At 36.8% G+C, this 22,475-nt stretch overlaps 1 protein-coding gene across 6 annotated transcripts in view; it reads right to left on the reverse strand.

The window, feature by feature from the left end:
• The window catches only part of RPS6KA5 (ribosomal protein S6 kinase A5), a 198,988-nt gene that overhangs the window by 40,634 nt on the left and 135,879 nt on the right, over positions 1-22,475 (reverse strand). For 3 of the 6 annotated variants that reach the window (XM_028851750.2, XM_001088246.5, XM_077941611.1), the window contains exons 6-7: positions 11,729-11,812; positions 8,816-8,919 (exon numbers count right to left, since the gene is read on the reverse strand). In XM_028851750.2, coding sequence (XP_028707583.1) covers positions 8,816-8,919; positions 11,729-11,812 — 188 coding nt within the window. Of the gene's footprint in view, positions 1-7,889; positions 8,076-8,815; positions 8,920-11,728; positions 11,850-22,475 lie in introns of those variants that run through there. The other 3 variants (XM_077941612.1, XM_077941613.1, XM_077941614.1) reach the window with 2 other exon arrangements.

Below are 22,475 nucleotides of genomic sequence, written 5' to 3' on the forward strand. Positions count from 1 at the left end.
TTATTCCCAGGGCCTAGAACATTGCTTAGCACATAGCAACTCCTCAACAAATATTTAGTGAATAAATAAATGTCAAATTGTTTTCTACTTACTGTATCTTGCCCACTCAGGATCTTTCTTCCTCACAGTTTCAATGAGATGCCTGCAAATAACTCTTTTGCTTTTCTGCAGATGGAATGCATTCTCATGGATTGTTTACTTATTTCTATTTGTCCTCCATTTAAAAGTTCACAATCTTTTCCATTTCATGACTTAATGTTCTTGACTTTTACTTCCTGGTTCCCATGCGGTCCCAGAATTATAAAATTATTTATGTGCCTGCCTGAGTTAGAAACAGCTCTCAGTAAACTTCACTTACTCTACATTTTTGTTCAACACTAGGGAAAAGTTAAGCATATTATGGTGTATCCACTCAATAGCATGTTATGCAGCCATTACAAAATTATGTTTTGTATTGTAATTAGAGAACAAAACGCTTACAACATAAATTTCAGCAAAAACTGAAAAATATAAAATTATATTTCTAGTATGAGCACAATATTATACAAGTAAAAAAGAATAAAACAAAATATATCAAAACATTAATAGTATATGTCTCTGGGTGTTATTATTGACTCTTTACCCCATATGCATACCTTAAACTATAATGAACATGACATTAAAGTGGGAACAACAAAATAAATTTTCTTACAAGATCATGAACCCGCTGGCAGGGGTACACAGAGTGGCAAGGAGGCAATGGAGTCCTGAACCTCCCATGTGCCACTATGGGTAACTCCCCACCATCTTTTCTCTTCTATCCAGCCCAGTCTGCATCTCCATCATGAATGCTTCCCTGACAGCCCAGCCCCAGGGAACCAAACCTCCTTTGTCCTCCCCCAGCATTCTTCTTACCTAAAAGCACTCAGACATTTGTCAAAACTCCCTGATATTATGAATTTTCATGTATTTATTCCATATCCTCCCAAATGTTATATAAGTGTTCTTAGGACAAGGACTTTGCCCTCTATTTCTCTTTCTCCTTAGTAAAAAATTATTCAACAAATACTCCACTGATTTCATGAAATCAATTCCCTGCAGTCCGTGGGCCAGTGCTTCCCAGTCCTTTACCTGAAATAAGCACCTGCCAGACTTGGAAAGAAAACAGCAGCATGGAAACAATGTTACCCGTGAAGACAGCATGGAGTAACTTTCCAGTAACTCTGTATTTGATCCCAGTCCAACCTCACAGTAGCTCTGAGTCCCAGGCAAGTTACATCCTAGTTTCTTCATCTGTAAAATTGCATATGCTACCACTTATTATTCAGGGTTCTGAGGATTCCAGAATATAACGTGGGTGACTTCTCAGCACAAAGGCTGGCACATAGCGGTCCCCAGGTGAACAGTGCTGCTGATGTCACTCTATAGTAGTCTCTCTGCCTTTAGCTATGAGACAGGCTGTCACTTCCCTTTTGGTGTTACTGAGTTCTTCCTTGATCCACTTAACCTGTGTTTCCTAGGCCACACCAGCCAGGTCATTAATAATAAATTGAGATTATTTGGCTGGTATACTTATCTGCTTCTGTGGAATCTGTGACTGCACTCAAAAGTCTCACCCACCCAATAACTCTTGGAGTTGTCCCCAGGGCATGACTTATGTAAGCTATAAATACTCTTCTTCACTGTCACATAAACCATCTTTTTTTCTTTTTTTTGTTAGGCGGAGTCTCCCTCTGTTGCCCAGGCTAGAGTGCAGTGGTGCGATCTTGGCTCACTGCAGCCTCCAACTCCTGGGTTCAAGCGATTCTCCTGCCTCAGCCTCCTGAGTAGCTGGGATTACAGGCACTCGCCAGCAGGCCCAGCTGATTTTTGTATTTTTAGTAGAGACGGGGTTTCACCATGTTGGCCAGGCTGGTCTCAAACTCCTGACCTCAAGTGATCTACCCTCCTCAGCCTCCCAAAGTGCCAGGATTATAGGCGTGAGTCACTGCGGCTGGCCACATAAAGCATCTTGTTTCCCTCTTCTGCCCAGTATGCTAAACAGGTCTCCTACCACACTGCCTGGGAAGCCATCTGAGAGGTGCACACTCCTGCCATCGCTTCTGGGACTGAAGGAAAAAACTTGTTTCTTACAAAGTTAGGGGAACCAAAGATGAATGCGTGATACTGCAAAGATTTTGCTGAAAAGAGCTTTGTTTTCTTTTTAATCTATAGCATCTTCTATCTAAAAGTGATAGATACTACCAAAAATTGCCCTTCTCTCAATGGCTAAGCCTTCCTTAGTGAACCAAGCTGTTCTGCTGGGGGTCCTCACCCTTAGGCTCTTGTGCAGTTAGATTGCTGGTGAGGCTACTAGACTGGCTTTTAGATGTGCTTGGATGTGTCTTAAATAAGATTTAAAAGTTATTTAGTATGACTTTTATTGCCAGACCTCTTCCTGTCTCTTTTCCTTTGTATACTTTTTTCTGTAGCCCAGACAATGCTGTTAAACCTTTACTTCTCCACTCATTCCATTATGGCCCTTAGACTACCTTTCCCTAACAGGGGGAGGATGACAGTGATGGAAGAGAGTGGTAAACCCAGACTTTGGGGGTTCCTTGGAGCCAAGTGGCTGCATGTTATAATAAAACTAAGACACTGTTTAGAGTTCAGAAGCAGACTTCAATGCAAGGAATTCCAAAGAGAAAGCTAAACTGAAAAGAGCTGGAGGCAGAGAGCAACAGCCAGAGTATAGAGCCGAAATTATCACCCAAAGTGATGAGACGTTCTTTGGGAGGCCACGGAGAACCATAAATACATGAGAAACAGCAGGTCATCCAGAGACCAAAATGTGTGACAGAGTCGTGAACACAGAAGGCTACCTTCTTCCTTTCACGGCCCTTTCCAGTATGTATGAGGCTGATCTTTGACTCTGGGTTGACTGTAGTAGTAGAGAACTGGCTGGGGTGGTACACAGAGGTGCTGGCAAAGAAGCTACACTGCAGCAGCATCGGGGAAACAACAGAGGGCCAGGCCTCCAGTGAGAGACTAAGGCCTGGGAAATGATAGGCTGACTGATGATGTTTCACTCTTTCACCGAGGCTGGAGTGCAGTGGTACAATCTCAGTTCACTGCAACCTCTGGCCCCTGGGTTCCAACGATTCTCCTGCCTCAGCCTCCTAAGTAGCTGGGATTATAGGCGTCCATCACCATGCCTGGCTAATTTTTGTATCTTTAGTAGAGATGGGGTTTTGCCATGTTGGCCAGGCTGGTCTCGAACTCTTGACTTCAGGTGATCCACTGGCCTCGGCCTCCCAAAGTGCTAGGATTACAGGCGTGAGCCACTGCACCTGACCTATCCCTAGGTTTTATTCAGGACTCCAAATGCTCCACCCCGCTAGGGAGTGCCTCAGAGCAATTAATAATGAAGTATGATTCACCCCAACAGGTTGTACAGTGAAGCAGTGCAAAAAAAAAAAAAAAAATGGAGAAAGGAAAGAAGATACAGAGTTGAGGAGTATGAGTGCCAAAGGAAGGGCCATTTCACCCTGTCCTCTCCTTGCCATCCCCTCCTGTTGCTGGACTTTAGTCTGAAGCTGCTGCAATTGCCTCGTGTAGATGAATGTGTATATGAGTAGCTACTGTGACAAACTTAGAAAGTTTTTGGCTAACTAGTCAAAAAAAACCCTGGGAAACATAGATACTCATACTGGGTACAGAAATACCTAAAATGAAGATGAAAAGAATAAACCCCCAGCAAATTGAGAATCAAGGAGGCTTTACAAAATATGCCAATAAAGGATTTTATCGTAAAGACCTAAGAAAGTCAAGAAAAATAATACATTTGATTTCTTCTTAAAACAGGGTAAAAAAAAATGATACTTGTAGTTACTCTATACATGACTCCAAAAGCAACATATCTCAAAATTAATTACCTAGGCAAAGGGTTGGCAATCTTTTTTGTAAAGGGCTCATGGTAGGCAGACTTTGGCTTCAATGAGCACTGTATATTTGCATTCACAGCCTCTTACCTGTGGATTGGACCTAGTGCCTTCCGTATAACCAATACTTGGTACAGAAAGATGACAGGATGTCAATTGCATGATTAGGTTACAAGGCATCCCATCTTCCTAGTGGACTCTACTGCCTTTCCAGCTCACAGGCTCTGACAAAGAGAGCTGTCAGGTTAGAAGGGTCCACATGGCAAGGAACTGAGAGTGGCCATTGGCCTAAAAGATGTTCTATACAGAAAGGCAATAAAAGCTAATGGAAGCCAGGCGTAGTGGCTCATCCTGTAATCCCAGCACTTTGGGAGGCTGAGGCAGGCGTATCACTTGAGGTCAGGAGTTTGAGACCAGCTTGGCCAACATGGTGAAACCCCATCTCTACTAAAAATACAAAATTAGCCGGGTGTAGTGGCATGTGCCTGTAATGGAGCTACTGGGGAGGATGAGGCAGGAAAATCACTTTAACTTGGGAGGTGGAGGTTGCAGTGAGCCGAGATCATGCCGCTACATCCAGCCTTGGTAACAGAGTGAGACTCCATCTCAAAATTTAAAAAATAAATAAATAAAATAAATTTAACAAATAAAATAAAAGCTAGTGTAAGACACGTAAGAAAAGCACAGGTACATATATTTAAAAAATAAGAAACAGACTCACAGAAAAGCTAAAACCCAATCATTCCAATCTATAATACTGATAATTTAATATTTGTCCAAAATAGTACCAGGATATGAGAAATCTAGAAATGATTTCTAACAAATAGCTAAAAGAACTAGAAAGATTTATCCTAGATAAAACTATCCTTAAGGTAATGTCTGGAAAGAAATAATAGAATTATTCCATGTTCTTGAGCAGGCAGGACCAAAATCAACATTCAGAAATGAGAAAATAATAATTTCAGTTTAAGTGGGGGAAAACTCATAAACTAAAGTTGTCCATTAATGAACATAGCTTCCTTAAAAACACCTTATATAAGCTCCATCCTTTCCATGATGGCAAAACTATCAGGGATTCTTACAGACAAAGGGATTCTTATGGCAGGGGAAAAGTTGGACTCTAAGATTCTTCTCATTGTAAGTTCTTAGCATATTTTGAAATTTGATATACTGGAAAAATATTTTTATTCTAGGCTACCTGTAGACAAAAATGGCAAACAGATAACTCAGATAATACATTACTTTGAAGGACGATAAAAAGGGGACAGATAATGACACATTTATCTAAATGATACATATAAGATTTGTGCCAGGAAAGATACTTAGAATGATTATTCTGAAAGGAAAATGTAGTGTAGGGTAATTTAGTTATCACATTGTTTGTAAGTTTCTGTCACACACACACACACAAACCATGAAATTACAGGTTGACACCATGACAAAATGGATAATTAATTGATTAAAGGGAAGGAATCCTATTTAAATTCTTGAAAAGTCTATTTGCTTTAGTTGTAAGGTTTTAGACAATCTGATTCAGGCTCTCTTTCTCTTTCTAAAACCAGAATGCCAATTGATTAATATAAAGGGAATAAAAGCAATTTAAATGTGAACATTACTTTATTCAGAATATTCTTGTCATCATAAGCAATATACTTCTCTCCACACTCAGACCTACAGTGGAAAGGAAAATTATTTTAAAAAGATTGCCCGTATATGTGGAATCAGAAAGACGGGAATTAGAGAAGCCACCACTTAATGTTGTCAGGCTAAGGCCACCTTTAGTACTTGTCACCATGACAGGTATGATCTTGCAACTGGACCCAAATTCTCAGGACCGTGGCCACAGTTTCCTATATTCTGAGGTATTTTCAAACTGCCAAAAAATCAATTTAAAATAAACAAAGTCATATTTATAATTTTTCATAAGAGGTGTGATTTTAACTCACCCTGATTTTAAAAAGAAGTACTGCTCACTTAACTTTGGCACTAAATAAACTGAAACAGTGAGAAATCATTTTTCTAGCCTGTCTTGGAATAGGTACACTTTAAATTTAATAACAGTTTTACTGAAGTACAATTGACGTACAATAAAATTCCCATATAAAAAGTGTATAACTGTATGTTTTTTTAATTTCATGGAAGAAAATGTTCTATGTTTGATAAGTTTTGACATATGTATGCACCTGTGAAACCATTGCCACAATCAAGATAATAAACATACTCTTCACCTTCCAAAGTTTTCCTATGTTCCATTGTAATCTCTCCTGACCTCCCCCAATCCCAGTCCCCAGGCAACTGCTATTCTGCTTTTTGTCACTGTAGATTAGTTTGCATTTTCCAGAATTGGAATCATATGGTATATATTCTATATTTTCTTGCTTCTTTCACTCGGTGTAATTATTTTGAGATTCATCCATTTGCAAGTGTATAAACAAATCGTTCCTTTTTTTAAGAGATAGGGTCTTGCTACATTGCCCAGGCTGACCTCAAACTCCTGGGCTCAAGCAATCCCTCCACCTCACCCTCCTCTGCAACTGCGACTACAGGTGCACTACCGCACATGTCTGAGATAAATTCCTTTTCATTGCTAACGAGTCTTCCATTTGTATGAATAAACCACAATTTGTTTAACCACTTACTTGTTGACAGATATCTGGGTTATTTCCAGTTTTCGGTTATTACAAATGAAGTTGTCATGAACATTCATGCACAAGTTTTTATATAGACATATGTTTTCATTTCCCTTGGTAATTACCCAGGAGTGGAATGGAGAGATCAGACAGTGAGTAACGTTTAACTTTTTAAGAAATTGCCTATTTTCCAAAGTTTTTGTACCATTTTACATTTCCCCTTGCAGTGTATGAAAGTTCCAGTTCCTCCACGTCTTTATTAGCACCTGGTATTATCAGTCTCTTTATTTTTAGCCATACGAGTTGAGTATATAGTGGTATTTCATTGATGTTTTAATTTGCATTTCCCTAAAGACTAAAGGTGTTGATAGTCTTTTCATGTGCTAATTTGCCACCTACACATCTTCTCTGGTGAACTGTCTGTTTAAATTTTTTGCCCATTTTTAAACGTGGTTGTTTGTTTTCTTGAGTTTTAAGAATTCTTTATACATTCTGGATACCAGTCCTTCAGCAGACATACGATTTAAAATTTTATCCCAGTCTGTGGCTTGTCTTTTCATTCTCTCAAACAGTTTTGAAGAGCGGAAATATTTAATTTTGATGAAGTCCAATTTATTAATGTTTTCTTTTATGGATTGCACTTTTTGTGTCATATCTAAGAAATCTTTACCTAAATCAAGCTCACAATGTTTTTCCTTTATGTTTCCTTCCAGAAGTTTTATAGTTTTAGCTTTTACATTTAGGTCTATAATCCATTTTGAGTTAATTTTTCTATATGGTATGAAGTATTTCTTGAAGTTCACTTTTTTCCATCTGGATAGCCAGTGGTTCCAGCACCATTTGTTCAAAACTATCTTTACAGAAGTGACTTTGCATCTTTGTCAAAAATCATTTGCCACTGATCATCTGTCTGTCTTGACACCAAAACCACAATGTCTTAATTACTGTAACTTAGAACAAAGTTTATTTCAAGACTTCTATTTCTTCAAAGCTAATTTGGCTATTCTAGGTCCTCTGCATTTTCATAATGAATTTTAGACCCAGGTGGTCAATTTCTAAAGAAAAAAAAATGCCTGCTGGAAATGTGACTGTATTGAATCTACAGTTCAATTTGGCAAGAAATAACATCTTAACTATATGGAATAGTTCCCTCACTGTGTGCTTACCAATACTCAACTGAATACCTCTGCACATCTCTGGACTTCCCTCTGGGTGCCACTCTTGTCTCCCACACTCTGGCCTGCAAACTCTAGCTGTCTTGATCTTCTTGGACTCTCAGTTCCACCTCCTCAACTGCGTCTGGGTTTTGCAGCCTGGAAATGCTCTCAAGGCAGTAAGCTGGGGCAATCACAGGGCTCACCTCATTTATTTTTCCGCCTCTCAAAGATCATTGTCCTTCACTTCCAGATGTCCAATGTCTTCAAATCTGTTGTTTCATGTATTTTGCCCATTGTTAAAATTGTTTCAGGCAGGAAAGTAAATCTGGTCCCTGTTATTCCATCTTCTTTGGAAGTGGAATCTCAATTTTTAATTTTTAATGCCAAATCTGTTCTCAAAGTTATAAAATTCAAGTAAAAACAGGACAAAAACATAACTAGTAATTAGTATAATGTTGGTCACTATTTACTTATTTGTTCATTAACCCATTTTATCCCTCAAATATTTAGGGAGTTCTATATAGCAAGTACTGAGAATCAAAGCCAGACATGTCCCTTACTCTCACAGAGCTTACAATCTAGTGTGACAGATAGACATTAATCAAATAATTATAAACAAAAATGTAACACTGCAACTGTGATAGCTGCTATGAAGGAAAATAAGAGAATAATGCTCTGAGACCTACAAGAGGATAATTTTATGGTATTTGTTTCTGTTGAGCCTACGTTCATGAGTTCAAAAATGCCATTACTGTTTCTTCATGTTAAAGTCACAAAGAAATAAATTACATACACAGTGGAGAAAAAAGTATCCATTAAATAAACTTCTCAATATATGACGTATCTACTAAGTGTAAGACAATATTCTAAGTGCTCTGGGGCACACCAAAATCATGACACTACAGATGATAAGTTAAACTTCAGATTCAATTGGACACATACAATCAGTATAAAGAAATATAAAGGTAACATATCTATATGCTATATGATAGAAAAGAAAATTTACCACATAAACATCACTTTGTCTATCCTCATTTAAAAAAATTATTGTTTACATCAGCCTAACTGCAGAAATGTGATCAGTTCCTTTGAGAAAACAATGCATTTATTTTATTTTGTCAAATCTTACCTAGATATCTCAGCTTGGGAATTTTTTTCTCCATCAACAGTGAAAGGAGATGCTCCAGTTAGTAATTCATACATTAGAACACCTAAACTCCACCAATCAACTGCCTATAAAACAACAATAATTTCATTTTATAGAATTATCAACTAAAATATTTTATAAGAAAGAAAAAAATGAAGAAAGCTATCTATTAGGAAAATGTTTTAAAAAATGATTTTGTACACCTCCTTCTATGTAAGGAGTATTAAATTAGCACATGCAAGAAAGACATCTAGAAAACAAATATCCAAGTATCCTCAGCACAGAAAGTATGTTATTTCTTAAACTAGTAACCATTTACCTTGATTAATTAAAAAAATTTAAACTTGATATAAATTTTTAAAATTTTAAGTAGGTGATATTTCTTTGGGCTTATGATAAGGAACTAAAGTATTCAGCTCCAGTGAGCCTTATGAAATGTCCAAAAATCAAAGAACAAAAAATGAAAAAAAAATACCACATCCAAAGGTATGTTATTTTTTCCTAACTGCCTAAATCAATTTTTCTTCTAGAACCTATCACACATAAACCTCAGAGTCTTCACTGATGGGAAGATCTAAAATAATATAAAATAAAATGTGTTCTAATTTGGAAACCTATTTATAAATGCAGTTACCTGAACTGAGAACATAACAAATGATACATAATTTAAAGAATATTTTATTTTATTTTATTTTATTTGAGACAGGGTCTCACTACGTTGCCGAGGCTGGTCTCAAGCTCTTGGGGTCAAGCAATCCGCCCGCCTCAGCCTCCCAAAGTGCTGGGATTACAGGTGTGAGCCACCAAGCCTGGCCTAAAGAATCTTGATGTATTGAAAATTACTTCTTTTGTAATTAGGCAAATCAGAATTTTAATAACTGTTGAACACATGAGTGTACACCAATGAGAAATATTAGCTAGATGTTAAAATTTCAAACTATTTGCTTTGAATTTCTGGGGCCTAAGTTTCAGAGAGGTGACAAAATTTATGGGCTTAGAGATACTAAGAAAATACAGAGTGCTGACATACAAAACACATCATGAAGACTAAAATCATGAGAGCAAAGGTATTTACTGAATATCTTCCCCACGCCAGGTGCTATGATGATCACTTTGCATACATTATCTCATTTAATAACCGTCAGGTTGTTCCAGGTGTGGGAAAAAATATTTATTGACTAGCTATATTCTGCACCTTAGGTAGGTAGAAATTCTAGGAGTAATACAAGATTTTCTTATGTGAAAATTAGTTCCATTAGGTCTTTGAAGATAATTTTCAAATTAACAGGTATAAATTCCTACCAAATTCCCCAACAGCTTCAAAGAATATCAAGAAGCAAACTAAACCAGCAATTAAACTCTTCTATTTATACAAGCAGTTTGACTGCCATTTGAGTCAGAACCCTCAGAATGTTTTGCTGTTGGATTCAAAACCACGTTCTTCAAATGACAAGAGATCAATAATCAGATTCTTAGCCCTGGGTCCCAAAACCAGTACCACACAAACTTGAAGAACGTGCTTTTAAATATATGATTAGTCATCAGGAAGGAGACCAGAGATTCTCCACAGCCAGATATCTGAACTGCGTATGTGGGACTCTGAAAGGGAATGAAGGAGAAGGAAAGATGGAGAACAAAAAATAGAATACCTTATTTGGATAAAGCTATTAATAAAACAGAAGTGTTAAAAAAATGAACAAATTTTGTACCCTTTAATACAGAAAAAAATCCACGACCTAGATTTTGTAACATAATTACTTAGAAAGTTTCTTCTAGAATCTTCATTTTGCACATACAAAGGGAAGAGAAGAGGCCAAAAAAATTGAGCTTTTTAGAGGGCTTAGGAAAACAAACTTAAACTATCTAGAACTCAGGATTTTTTCTTTCTCCTAGGGTTGTTAAAATATTTATTTCTGTTGGGAAGATAATCAACAGTCTCCAGTGTTTCTGGAAAGTTAAAGGCAGAAAATTGGGAATAAGAAAATATCACTGATTCCCTTTTCATTGACCTCTCAGTGACAGCTTAAAAAGCAAATATTAACTAAAGGTGATACAGATGACTATGTTTCCGAATGTTTTTCTAGCAGAAATTAAAAATGCCAATAAATACTGTCCAAAACCATTCATCACGACTCAAACAGGAACAATGTGCAGTTTTACATGCAGTGACACTTCTGTATTGCACTGTGGTTCAGTTGCATCCTAAAAGGCCACGGTCTCATGCAAAAATAAGTAAGCAATTTTTTTTTGAGTTGCTGTCTCACTCTTGTTGCCCAGGCTGGAGTGCAATGGCGCGATTTCTGCTCACTGCAACCTCTGCCTCCAGGGTTCAAACATTCTCCTGCCTCAGCCTTCCGAGTAGCTGAAATTACAGGCACTCACCACCACGCCAGGCTAATTTTTTGTATTTTTAGCAGATATGGGGTTTCACCATGTTGGTCAGGCTGGACTCAAACTCCTGACCTCAGGTGATCCACCCACCTTGGTCTCCCAAAGTGCTGGGATTACAGGCCCATAATTTTTTAAAAGAATGGAGTCACAGTTTGTACTCTAAGAAATAGGCTCTCTCAATGGAAATAAAATAAAAATTATTTGACTAGTTTTAAGCTCTCAACTTTAATAAGACTGTTACTCTATAAAATAAAACACAATTCTCACCAATAAAACCTTTAAAAGGGAAATCTAGAATGTCCTAACCTTTCTATTATCTTTTTCCTCCAAAATACTAGATATCATAATGTGTTCAGGAATACAAAGCAAAAGAGAAAAAAAGGAAGGTAAGACAATCAACACCAAAAAGACGGCTATGTTGAAGAGATGACCTAAGTTGTTAATTAGGATTCTTATAGTACATTTTATAGAAATATATAAAGAAGCATCAAAAATAGAACATACCTTGTCATGTCCTGAATCTCCCCCTCTGACAATATCTGGTGCCATGTATTCAATAGTTCCACAAAAGGAATATGCTCTTTCAGTCTTGAACAAACAAACAAAAAAGGGATTTGATTTCAAGCTAGTATGACAAGTGACAAAAGAAGAAAGTTGATAATACATGTTAGTGGTTGAGATACACTATAGTGGCAAAGTACTGGTAGAATCTACCTGACAGACCCTCTCTTCACTGGAACAGACCACCATCTACTTAATACGAGTTCTGGGTATATGTTATCCCATCAGAAAGACTTCTCATGCATGAAATGGTACCATCATCCATCCATCCATCCATCCTTTCCATGAATCCATTCATTCATTCTTGTTCACTTTTTGTATGTGTGTATACTTCAGTTGTGGATTTAATCTTTTTATTTTTTAAGAATGCAAATAGTCCTAGTAAGGCAACATGAACTGTCTAACACATTAGTATGAATGACTTTATTAGGCAAGACTGAGAAAACACTGGGAAACCTGAAGAGGGAGGAAAGACCAAATTCTAAGAAGGGGGAATAGTAAACCCAAAGATAAAAAAAGGATAAAAATTTTTTTTTTCTACCTTACCATCTTGTGTCCGTTTGACAATGCTAATGTTATGTTTAACGATGGTAAACAAAATCGTCTTTAAAAAAAGATCATTTCTTAAAGGTAGCTGTTTATTATAGAATTTTAAAAATTCAAAAGGGCTAATATATCATGCCTGAAAGTTAGCCTAAAAAGTTATTTTTTAGATGATCAATGATGCAATTACGTAGCTCATTTATTATCTCAACTTAGAGGAAGCTCACAACCACCCCAAGTTAAGTGCTTATAAGATATTTCTTCTTCCTTTTCCATGTAATTTTTGGCCTCTCTTATAATTCATTTTAGCTTATCTGGTGCTTTGGGGGAGGAGTTGATATGGTATACATTAAAAAATAATTATTTATTTGATAGAAATTCCAGGAGATAGAAAAATTAAGGCTTAAGTGTTGAGAAGTTCCAATCACTGAGAATAGTAGTAAACAAAGACAAACATTTCTTAATTCTCTCAATTATTTTAAACCCTTGCCATCTTACCCATCTTATAGTTCTAAATCTATATTTGCTTCCTCCTGTGTTATTCCCTCTGGGTTCTAACTTTTAGGTCTCTGCCTAAACTTCCTAAGAGTTTATCTTCTATTTGTAAAAAATCACCAATTGTAACTTTTGAATTTGTATTTATTTGCCTACGAAGATGCATAATGCCTTAAAATAATTGTACCAAGAAGACAAACTGACGAGATTTGACAGGGGAAGGATGCACCATAAAACATATTCCAGAGTTTCTGAGAGGAGCAGGAAAGACTTCAAGGTAACAATTCTACTATGCTTATGGTTTATTATTTGTTTAAAATACAATACTTTTTTCAAGTAACAATTTTCTCAAGGAGACAACCTATTTGACATTTATGCCCATACTATAAGCAACATTAGTTATCACAGTTAAAAAAATTGTGAATGAAAATTTACTTGATTATGAACAAAAATAGCAGGAGTGGGATGTGTGCAACATACTAGCAGATAATATGGAATACTCATGTGTTTTAAGTGATTAGCCAATCAAGGAGGTTTCATTGCTCCTTAGAGAAAAGGATTCCATAACACTGGATAAAAAGCTGGTTTCCTTCTAAGGAGGAATCCCAATAGCAACTCAAATGCCAGACTCAAGTATTTCTCTTTTTTTTTTTTTTTTTTTTTTGAGACGGAGTCTCGCTTTGTCGCCCAGGCTGGAGTGCAGTGGCCGGATCTCAGCTCACTGCAAGCTCCGCCTCCCGGGTTTACGCCATTCTCCTGCCTCAGCCTCCCGAGTAGCTGGGACTACAGGCGCCCACCACCTCGCCCGGCTAGTTTTTTGTATTTTTAGTAGAGACGGGGTTTCACTGTGTTAGCCAGGATGGTCTCGATCTCCTGACCTCGTGATCCGCCCGTCTCGGCCTCCCAAAGTGCTGGGATTACAGGCTTGAGCCACCGCGCCCGGCCAGACTCAAGTATTTCTCAATAAAGACTTTGATGAATTAATTCCTAGCTTTTATTTGCCAGTGTTTTGTCCTAATCATATCTACCTGTGACAGATAAATTCTGGTGTAAAATCACCAATGAAAACAGTTTTTTTTTCTCATCCCATACTTAGAAAGACTCTTAATGTTGGCAAATCTCCACACAAATATCTAGAAATGTTTTATTTTTAAAAAGGATTACATATTCCATTGGTAACTGCCAAAGACCAGGCTCACAAGAAAGAAAGGGGAATTCCTGGGTGCCAGCCAGGAAGTGGGTACAGAAAACCAGAGAGGTAGGCATATGACCTAGTGCTGTGGCTACACAAAGGGAGGAAAGGTGAGTTGTTACAGGTCTCAGCAATCCAGAAACTTGAGTTTTAATACCCTGTGAGGATAAAAGATGAGGCTGTCAGCTCAAATGAGATGGGCTAGAATTACCACTCTTGCATAAACCTTGAAACCAACGAAAGCTAAACCTCGGTGAAAACAAACTACAGAAAAATTAATTCACCTGCTAGCACTCATTTGTTTCTGTCTAGACCCTAGTTGAACAAGGTTCCTCCTGTGATCTTAAATGCCTAGGTTTATGCTTCTTAGATTTGAGATCTGAATTTACTCTTCCGCATGGTATGGAGAAGTAGGAAAATCTGGCCAACCTGGTGACACCCCGGGACACATGATAGAACCAGAGATATTCTCACAACTTAGCCTGACCAGAATTCCTATAAAGCCCTGATGTCTTGATATTACTCAGTAAGTGAACTAGACTCCACAGACACAACAAACAGAAGGATTACTTGAAACAGCAGAAAAACAATCTGTAAATGACCAGCATGCTGTAAAAGATAAAAGACACAAAAGAAGACAGCCTGGGCAAGATGGCGAAACTCTGTTTCTACAAAAAATTTTTTTTAAAATTTGCAGGGCATAGTGGCGCATGCCTGTAGTCTCAGCTACCTGGGAGACTGAGGCGAGAGGATCACCTGAGAGCAGGAGATCGAGGCTGCAGTGAGCCATGATTGCACCACTGCACTCCAGTCTGGGTGAAAGAGTGAGACCCTGACTCAAAAAAAAAAAAAAAAAAAAAAAAAAAAAGAAAGAAAGAAAGAAAAAGAATAAAAGAGCTGTGCAAATAGAGAAATGAGGCAATAAAAAAGGCAGACTAAACGTATTAGACACAGCTAAAGAAAGACAGTACATTAGAGGATACTTTTGCAACATTTTGGATAATTTTCTCAAGACTTAGTAAAATTGCTGGGCATGGTGGTTCACACCTGTAATCCCAGTACTCTGGGAGGCCAAGGTGAGCAGATCACTTGAGGTCAGGAGTTTGAGAACAGCCTGGTCAACATAGCTCAAACCCTGTCTCTACTGAAAATGCATGGTGGCACATGCCTGTAGTCCCAGCTACTCATGAAGCTGAGGCAGGAGAACTGCTTGAACCTGGGAGGTGGAGGTTGCAGTGAGCAGAGATCACACCATTGAACTCCAGCCTGGGCCACAGAGTGAGACTCTGTCTCAAAAAAAAAAAAAAAAAAAAAAGACTTAGTAAAATTTACTAAAGACTTAGTAAATTTGAGAAAATTACCCAGAATGTTGCAAAAGTCCTAAGAAGATTAAATAAAAATATATTCCTGAGTGGCCACATTCTAATTCTATTTCTTCACTTGAGTGGTGGTTACAAGGGTGCTGCCTTATAATAATTCGCTGAGCCATACATTTATTTTGTTTTCTAATCTGTTTTATTTTACAATAAAAAGAGAAACATATATATGTATGTATGTGCATGTATATGTGTGTGTATCTGTATCTATATCTACATATCTCTCTATATGTATATCTCACAGGTCTATTCCTAGATCTATTTATACCCAGCAGCTATCAGTTAATATGCAGGGCAAAATAAAGCATTTTAAGATAAAGACAGAATTTATTAATCATTGATCTTTGCTGAAAAGAAATCTAAAGTATGTATTTTAGAAAGAAATAAACTGAACGTGAAAGAAAAAACTCAGATGCAAGAAGCAAGAATAAGCAGAGAAAACAAATGTGTAAGTAAATATAAACAAGCATTGAATTTATAAAAGTAATAACCACACAGTAATGATTAACTTGTGGAAATTCAGCAGGTAGGACTAAAATACTAAATAATATAAAAATTAGATAAATAATTGAAGTTGAAGCATTCTAATGTTCTTGTAGTGGTCATGATTGTCTGACAGATAATGGATAATTTCAGATTCTGTTAAGTCAGAGCGCAAGTTTAAAATCAGGGTAATATTACAGAAATGCCTTGTGTATAAAAATAAATGAGCAAATAAAATCAGGGTAATAACTACTAAAAGAATAGAAATAGAATATACATGACTTCTAGACCATTAGGCGGACATGAAATAAAAAGATCTTAGTCATTTAAATAGAAGACAGGAAAAAAGGAAAACAGAAGCAAAGAGAAACACAAAGCAAAAAAAGAGAAATAAAAAATATCAGTAATCATAATATACAGGTATCATAACGCACCAGTTAAAAGACAGAAACTCTTGATCAAAAAATAAAATCCAGCTATATGTTATTTACAAAAGGCACACCTAAAACATAATGACAAAGAAAGATCGAAAGTAAAGAGATGGAAAAAGTTGTATCAGACAGCACTAACCAACAGAAAGCTGGAGTATCTTTATTAATAGGAGAAATGAACTTTAAAGCAAAAGACTTATTAAAATTATGTACATTACAAAATAATAAAAGGAACACTTCACTAGGGAAATAACTCTATTCCAAGCTTGAATATCCTCAAAAATTTGTGAAAAGCCTTAAAAATATACAAAATAAAAATGGAGATATCTTCAAGGAGAAATGGACAAATCCACAATCATCCTGGGTATTTTAACGTATGTTTCTTATAAACCGACAGATCAAGAAGGAACAATATTAGTAAAGATATTCAAGATTTGAATGATACTCATGAAAATATACAAAATCCTCTATCAATTAGAGAACACAAACACAGTCTTTCAGGCATATATCTTTTTTATTTTCTTTCTTGCTTTTTGGAAACAAGGTCTCATTCTGTCATCCAGGCTGGAGTGTAGTGGTGTGATCACAGCTCACTGTAGTTTTGACCTCCCAGGCTCAAGTGATCCTCTTGCCTCAGCCTCCCAAGTAGCTGGGCTCATGATACCATGCCTGGCTAATTTTTGTACTTTTTGTAGAGAGACGCAGTTTCGCTATGTTGTCCAGGTTGGTCTCAAGCTCCTGAGCTCAAGTGATCCACCCGCCTCAGACTCTTAAAGTGCTTGGATACAGGTATGAGACACCACTCAAAGAAAAGGTGACAATGAATGTTAGAATAACAATAAAAAGGCCGGGCGCGGTGGCTCAAGCCTGTAATCCCAGCACTTTGGGAGGCCGAGACGGGCGGATCACGAGGTCAGGAGATCGAGACCATCCTGGCTAACACAATGAAACCCCGTCTCCACTAAAAATACAAAAAAATTAGCCGGGCGTGGTGGCGGCGCCTGTAGTCCCAGCTACTCGGGAGGCTGAGGCAGGAGAATGGTGGAACCCGGGAGGCGGAGCTTGCAGTGAGCCGAGATCGCGCCACTGCACTCCAGCCTGGGCGACAGAGCGAGACTCCGCCTCAAAAAAAAAAAAAAAAAAAAAAAGAATAACAATAAAAATACTATACATAAGAACTTGTCGGATGCAGCTAGAGCTATTTTTTAAAATTCACAGCTTTATTTTAAAAAGATTAAATATTAGTGAGCTAGATGTCCAAATTAAAAGCTTAGAAAAAGAATATGAAAGTAGTTTATAGAAAGTAAAATGTACAAAATAATAAACTTCATCAAAGAAAGCAAAAAAAATGGAAGGCTTGACATAAGCTCTTTCTTACAAAAGACTAATAAAAGGGACACTTCTAATAAAGGATCAAGAAAAGTAACAAATGAATAATATCAGTAATTTAAAAGAAAACATTACTATAGTTACAGAGGTTTTTAAAAGTAAGGAAATTCTGAAGAAACTGATGTCAAAGAATTTAAAAAGATAATACAATTTTCTATAAAAATGTAACATTTAAGAAGAAATAAAAACTCTAAATATACTTGTAAGTATTTTAAAAATTAAATCAGTATTTGAAAAGCTACTTGTACTCACTTAAAATGAAAAAAAGAAAAAAAAAAAAGGAAAAAAACACACTGGCAGATTTGAAAGTGAATCCACACAAACCTTTAGTGGAAATGTATCTTTATCTTACATAAACCATTCCAAATCCATTTCATGGTGTTAGGACAACCTTGATACTAAAATGTGACAAATGCAATTTTATACAGGAAAATTATAGGTCAACTTAGAAAATAAAATCCTAAGTAAAATATTAGCAAATAAAATCCAGCAATGTATAAAAAATATACATCATGGAAAGTTAAGTTTGTTCCAGGAATTGAAAGATGGTCTAACACTGAAAAAGAAAACAAAAATCTATTCATATAATTCACATCATTATGTGGTTAAAGAGAAAAACCATAAGAATTTCCCTATAACAATAAACTCTTAGATACTAAAAATATAATTTACCTACCAAAAACCTACAGCAAATACCATACTAAATGACTAAAACACATGTTCTTTAATGTAAAAAATATATATACGTATAAAACTTGGTAGACAAAGCAATAAAACCAAGCCAAACTCAAACAAAATAATCATCCCCAAACACACAGAAACTAAAAAGTGTGAGAAATGAAAAGAAACAAAGCCATTATTACTTACAAATAGTGGTTCTGACTTTTTTCTTTTCAATGTAGTCATCTACACAAAAATCCAAGTCAATCTAAATTTGTGCACCTAATAAGAATTCAACGTTTTATGTATAAGGTCAACAACATTCCTATGCTCTGGCAAAAAAAACATAAATATTCCAGTTTTTAAAGATAATTTTTACGATTGAAACAAAAAGTATAAATAGAAATAAGTCTAATAATATATGTATAAAATATTACAGATAATAGTACAAAATATTTTTGAAAGAAAAAACAACTAAATAAACAGGAAGATTTGAACATTCACTGATGCAAATTCATTGGAGAGGTCAATATCCAAAAATTTTGTTCCTTCCAAATTAATTTACATATTAGATCCCACAATTAATGTGGAGGAACATAAAAAGCAAAGAATAGACAGTGAAGAGGGAGGAGGAAGGTCAGGGGAAAGGAGAGGGAGGTAGGGTGAGGGTGAAGAGGAAAAAGACCTCACCTTTTCAGAATCAAGACTTAACTATAAAGTGACAGGCTTTTTTTTTTCTTTCTTTTTTGAGATAAAGTCTTGCTCTATTGCCTACGGTGGAGTGCAGTGGCATGATTGCAGCTCACTGCAACCTCAAATTCCGGGGTTCAAGTGAACCTCCTGCCTCAGCTTCCCGAGTAGCTGGGACTTAAGGCATGCACCAACACACTCAGCTAATTTTTAAAATATTTTGTAGAAATGAAGTCTTGTTATATTGCCCAGGCTGGTCTTGAACTCCTGGCCTCAAGTGATCCTCCCTGCCTCAGCCTCCCAAAGTGCTGAGATTACAGGTGTGAGCCACCACCCCCGGCCAGCCAGATGTTTTAAGATATTTTGGTTCTGATGCAGGGTGAGGCAAACAGACAAATGGAATTCAGTGAAGAGCCTAAAAACAGATTCATAAGTATGCATGGGAACTTAGTTATATGACAGAAGTTGCATTTCAAATAAGCAAAGAAAAGATTAACTGACTAGTCAACAAATACTTAAAGGTAATTGGGTTATCTGTATTAAAAATATAAAGTAATTCCACCTGATTTTATACCCTAAATGTAAGACCTAAAATTGCAAAACTCCTAGAAGAAAATACATGGGAAAAGCTTCATGACATTGGATCTGGCAAAGATTTCTTAGAGATGACACCAAAAGCACAGGCAACAAAAGCAAAAACAGACAAATAGGACTATATCAAACTTAAAAACTTCTGAAAATCAAAGGAAACAAACAGAATGAAAGGCAACCTGCAGAATGGGAGAAAATATTTGCAAATCATATCTTATAAGGAGTTAACATCTAGAATATATAAAGAACACCGAAAAACAACAAAACCCACAAATAACCTGATTTTAAAATGAGCAAAGGACTCTAACAGACATTTCTCCAAAGAAAACATACAAATGGTTAACAGCATATGAAAAGATGCTCAACATAACTAATGATTAGAGATAAACGCAAATCAGAATAACAATGAGATTTCAACTTACACTCATTAGGATAGCCACTATAAAAACAAAAACACCAAAATAGCAAGTGTTGGCAAAGATATGGAGAATCTGGAACCTTTTAGCACTGCTGGTGAGAATGTAAAATGGTGCAGCTGCTATGGAAAATAGTATGAATGTTCCTCAAAAAATTAAAAGTGGAATTACCATATGATCTAGCAGCCCCCCTAGTGGGTATATATCCAAAAGAACTGAATGCAGGCTCTTGAAGAAATATTTGCACAACCACATTCACTGTATTATTCACAACAGCCAAGGGGTGGGAGCAACCCAAATGTCCATCAGCAGGTAAATGAATAAACAAAATGTGGCATATAAATACCATGGAATATTATTCAGCCTTAATAAAGAAGGAAATCTTGTCACATGCTATAAGCATGGGTGAACCTTGAGAACACTATGCTAAGTGAAATAGTCACAAAAATAAAATAAATACTGTACAACTCCACTGACATGGGATATTGTAAGTAGTCCAACTCATAGAAATAGAAAGTAGAATGGTGGCTGCCAGGGGTTGGAGAAGGGGGAAAAGGTATAGAGTTTCAATTTTGCAAGATGAAAAAGTGCTAGCGATCTGTTATACAACAAAATGAGCATTATTAAAGCTGCTGAACCATACATTTACAAACAGTTAAGATAGTAATTTTTGTTTTGTGTTTTTTTAACCACAACTAAAATGTTTTTTAATTGAAAAAATAAGCCTTAAAAGAAAAGATTAGTACATTGGATATTAAAATGCTAAATGGCAAAAAATATCATTAAACAAAATTAAAAACAAGTTAAAATTTTAGAAAAGAAATTTACAAAACATTTAGTTATAAAGGGTTGGTATCTATAATACTTAAAGAATTCCAACAAATGCTGGGCGCGGTGGCTCAAGCCTGTAATCCCAGCACTTTGGGAGGCCGAGACGGGCGGATCACGAGGTCAGGAGATCGAGACCATCCTGGCTAACACAGTGAAACCCCGTCTCTACTAAAAAATACAAAAAACTAGCCGGGCGAGGTGGCGGGCGCCTGTAGTCCCAGCTACTCAGGAGGCTGAGGCAGGAGAATGGCGTAAATCCGGGAGGCAGAGCTTGCAGTGAGCTGAGATCCGGCCACTGCACTCCAGCCTGGGCAACAGAGCGAGACTCCGCCTCAAAAAAAAAAAAAAAAAAAAAAAAAAAGAATTCCAACAAATCAATAACATCTGGGGAAAAATGCAACACTGTGATAGAGAAAACATAGAGAAACCAAAATGTACCTCAGTAGGAGAAAAGATAGACTGGATAACTAATATAAAGGATTATTATACAACAGTTAAAATAAATGAAACATCCCATTTATCAACTTGGATAAATTTCAAGAATAGGTCAAATAAAAAACAATTTGCAATAGAATATGTCATATACGTACATGTAAAAAACATACATAATATATATTGTTAATGGATACACACACATGAAGTAAAGGTACTAAAACACAATTAAATTTAATCCACCACATACTCTTATCTGTACCAGTGCAGCTACACGTTGTTGGAGAAAACCGTATAATCAGGTTGGCCAATTTCATTCATTCATTCATTCATTCATTCACTCACTCATTTGAGACAGGGTTTCATTCTGTCACCCAGGCTGGAGTGCAGTGGCAGGATCTTGGCTCACTGCACCCTCCCCGCCTCCCAGATTCAAGCGATACTCCCAGCTCAGCCTCCCAAGTAGCTAGGAATACAGGCACGTGCTACCATGCTCGGCTAATTTTTTAATTTTTTTATGGGAACAAGGTCTCACTGTGTTGCCCAGACTAGTCTCAAGTTCCTGGGCTCAAGCGATCCTCCTACCTCAGCCTCCCAAAGTGCTGGGATAATAGGCATGAGCCCAGGCAATTTCACTTTAAATTCATGATCAGGAATCTCATGTGGGTCTTAACAGTACTCCACAAACACATTCATTTCCCTAATCTGTTCACTCTTCCACATTGTTAGTTGGTTATTTTACATTATCATCTCCTTTCTCCTAAAATCTCGATGTGTCCATTCCCTTCCTCACACTCAGTGAGAAAACAGAAGACCTTTTATAAGCTGCCAGTACGTACCACTTAACCTCCAACCATGTGTGCCTAGTAACTCAACTTTCCTCAGTTCCTAAGCATGAACTGACCATGCTACTCATTAAGCACTAGTAGCATGATCACGCACAAACTCATGTATGCGTTTGATGTTATCCTTCTCAAGGACAGTGTTCCAGCAATTTCCCACTTTATCTGCTGTATTATTATAGGAGGTAGATATCAGGGTTTGGGTGGTAGATATTAGTATATCTACCCCACTTCCTTTTCAGGACTATTCTAACTAGTGTATGACATCTGTAATTTCTCCCATCTTAGGGGAAAAAACCCTCTTTTGACCTCACTTCAT

This window comes from Macaca mulatta, chromosome 7 (assembly GCF_049350105.2).
Source record: "Macaca mulatta isolate MMU2019108-1 chromosome 7, T2T-MMU8v2.0, whole genome shotgun sequence".
Classification (NCBI taxonomy): domain Eukaryota; kingdom Metazoa; phylum Chordata; class Mammalia; order Primates; family Cercopithecidae; genus Macaca; species Macaca mulatta.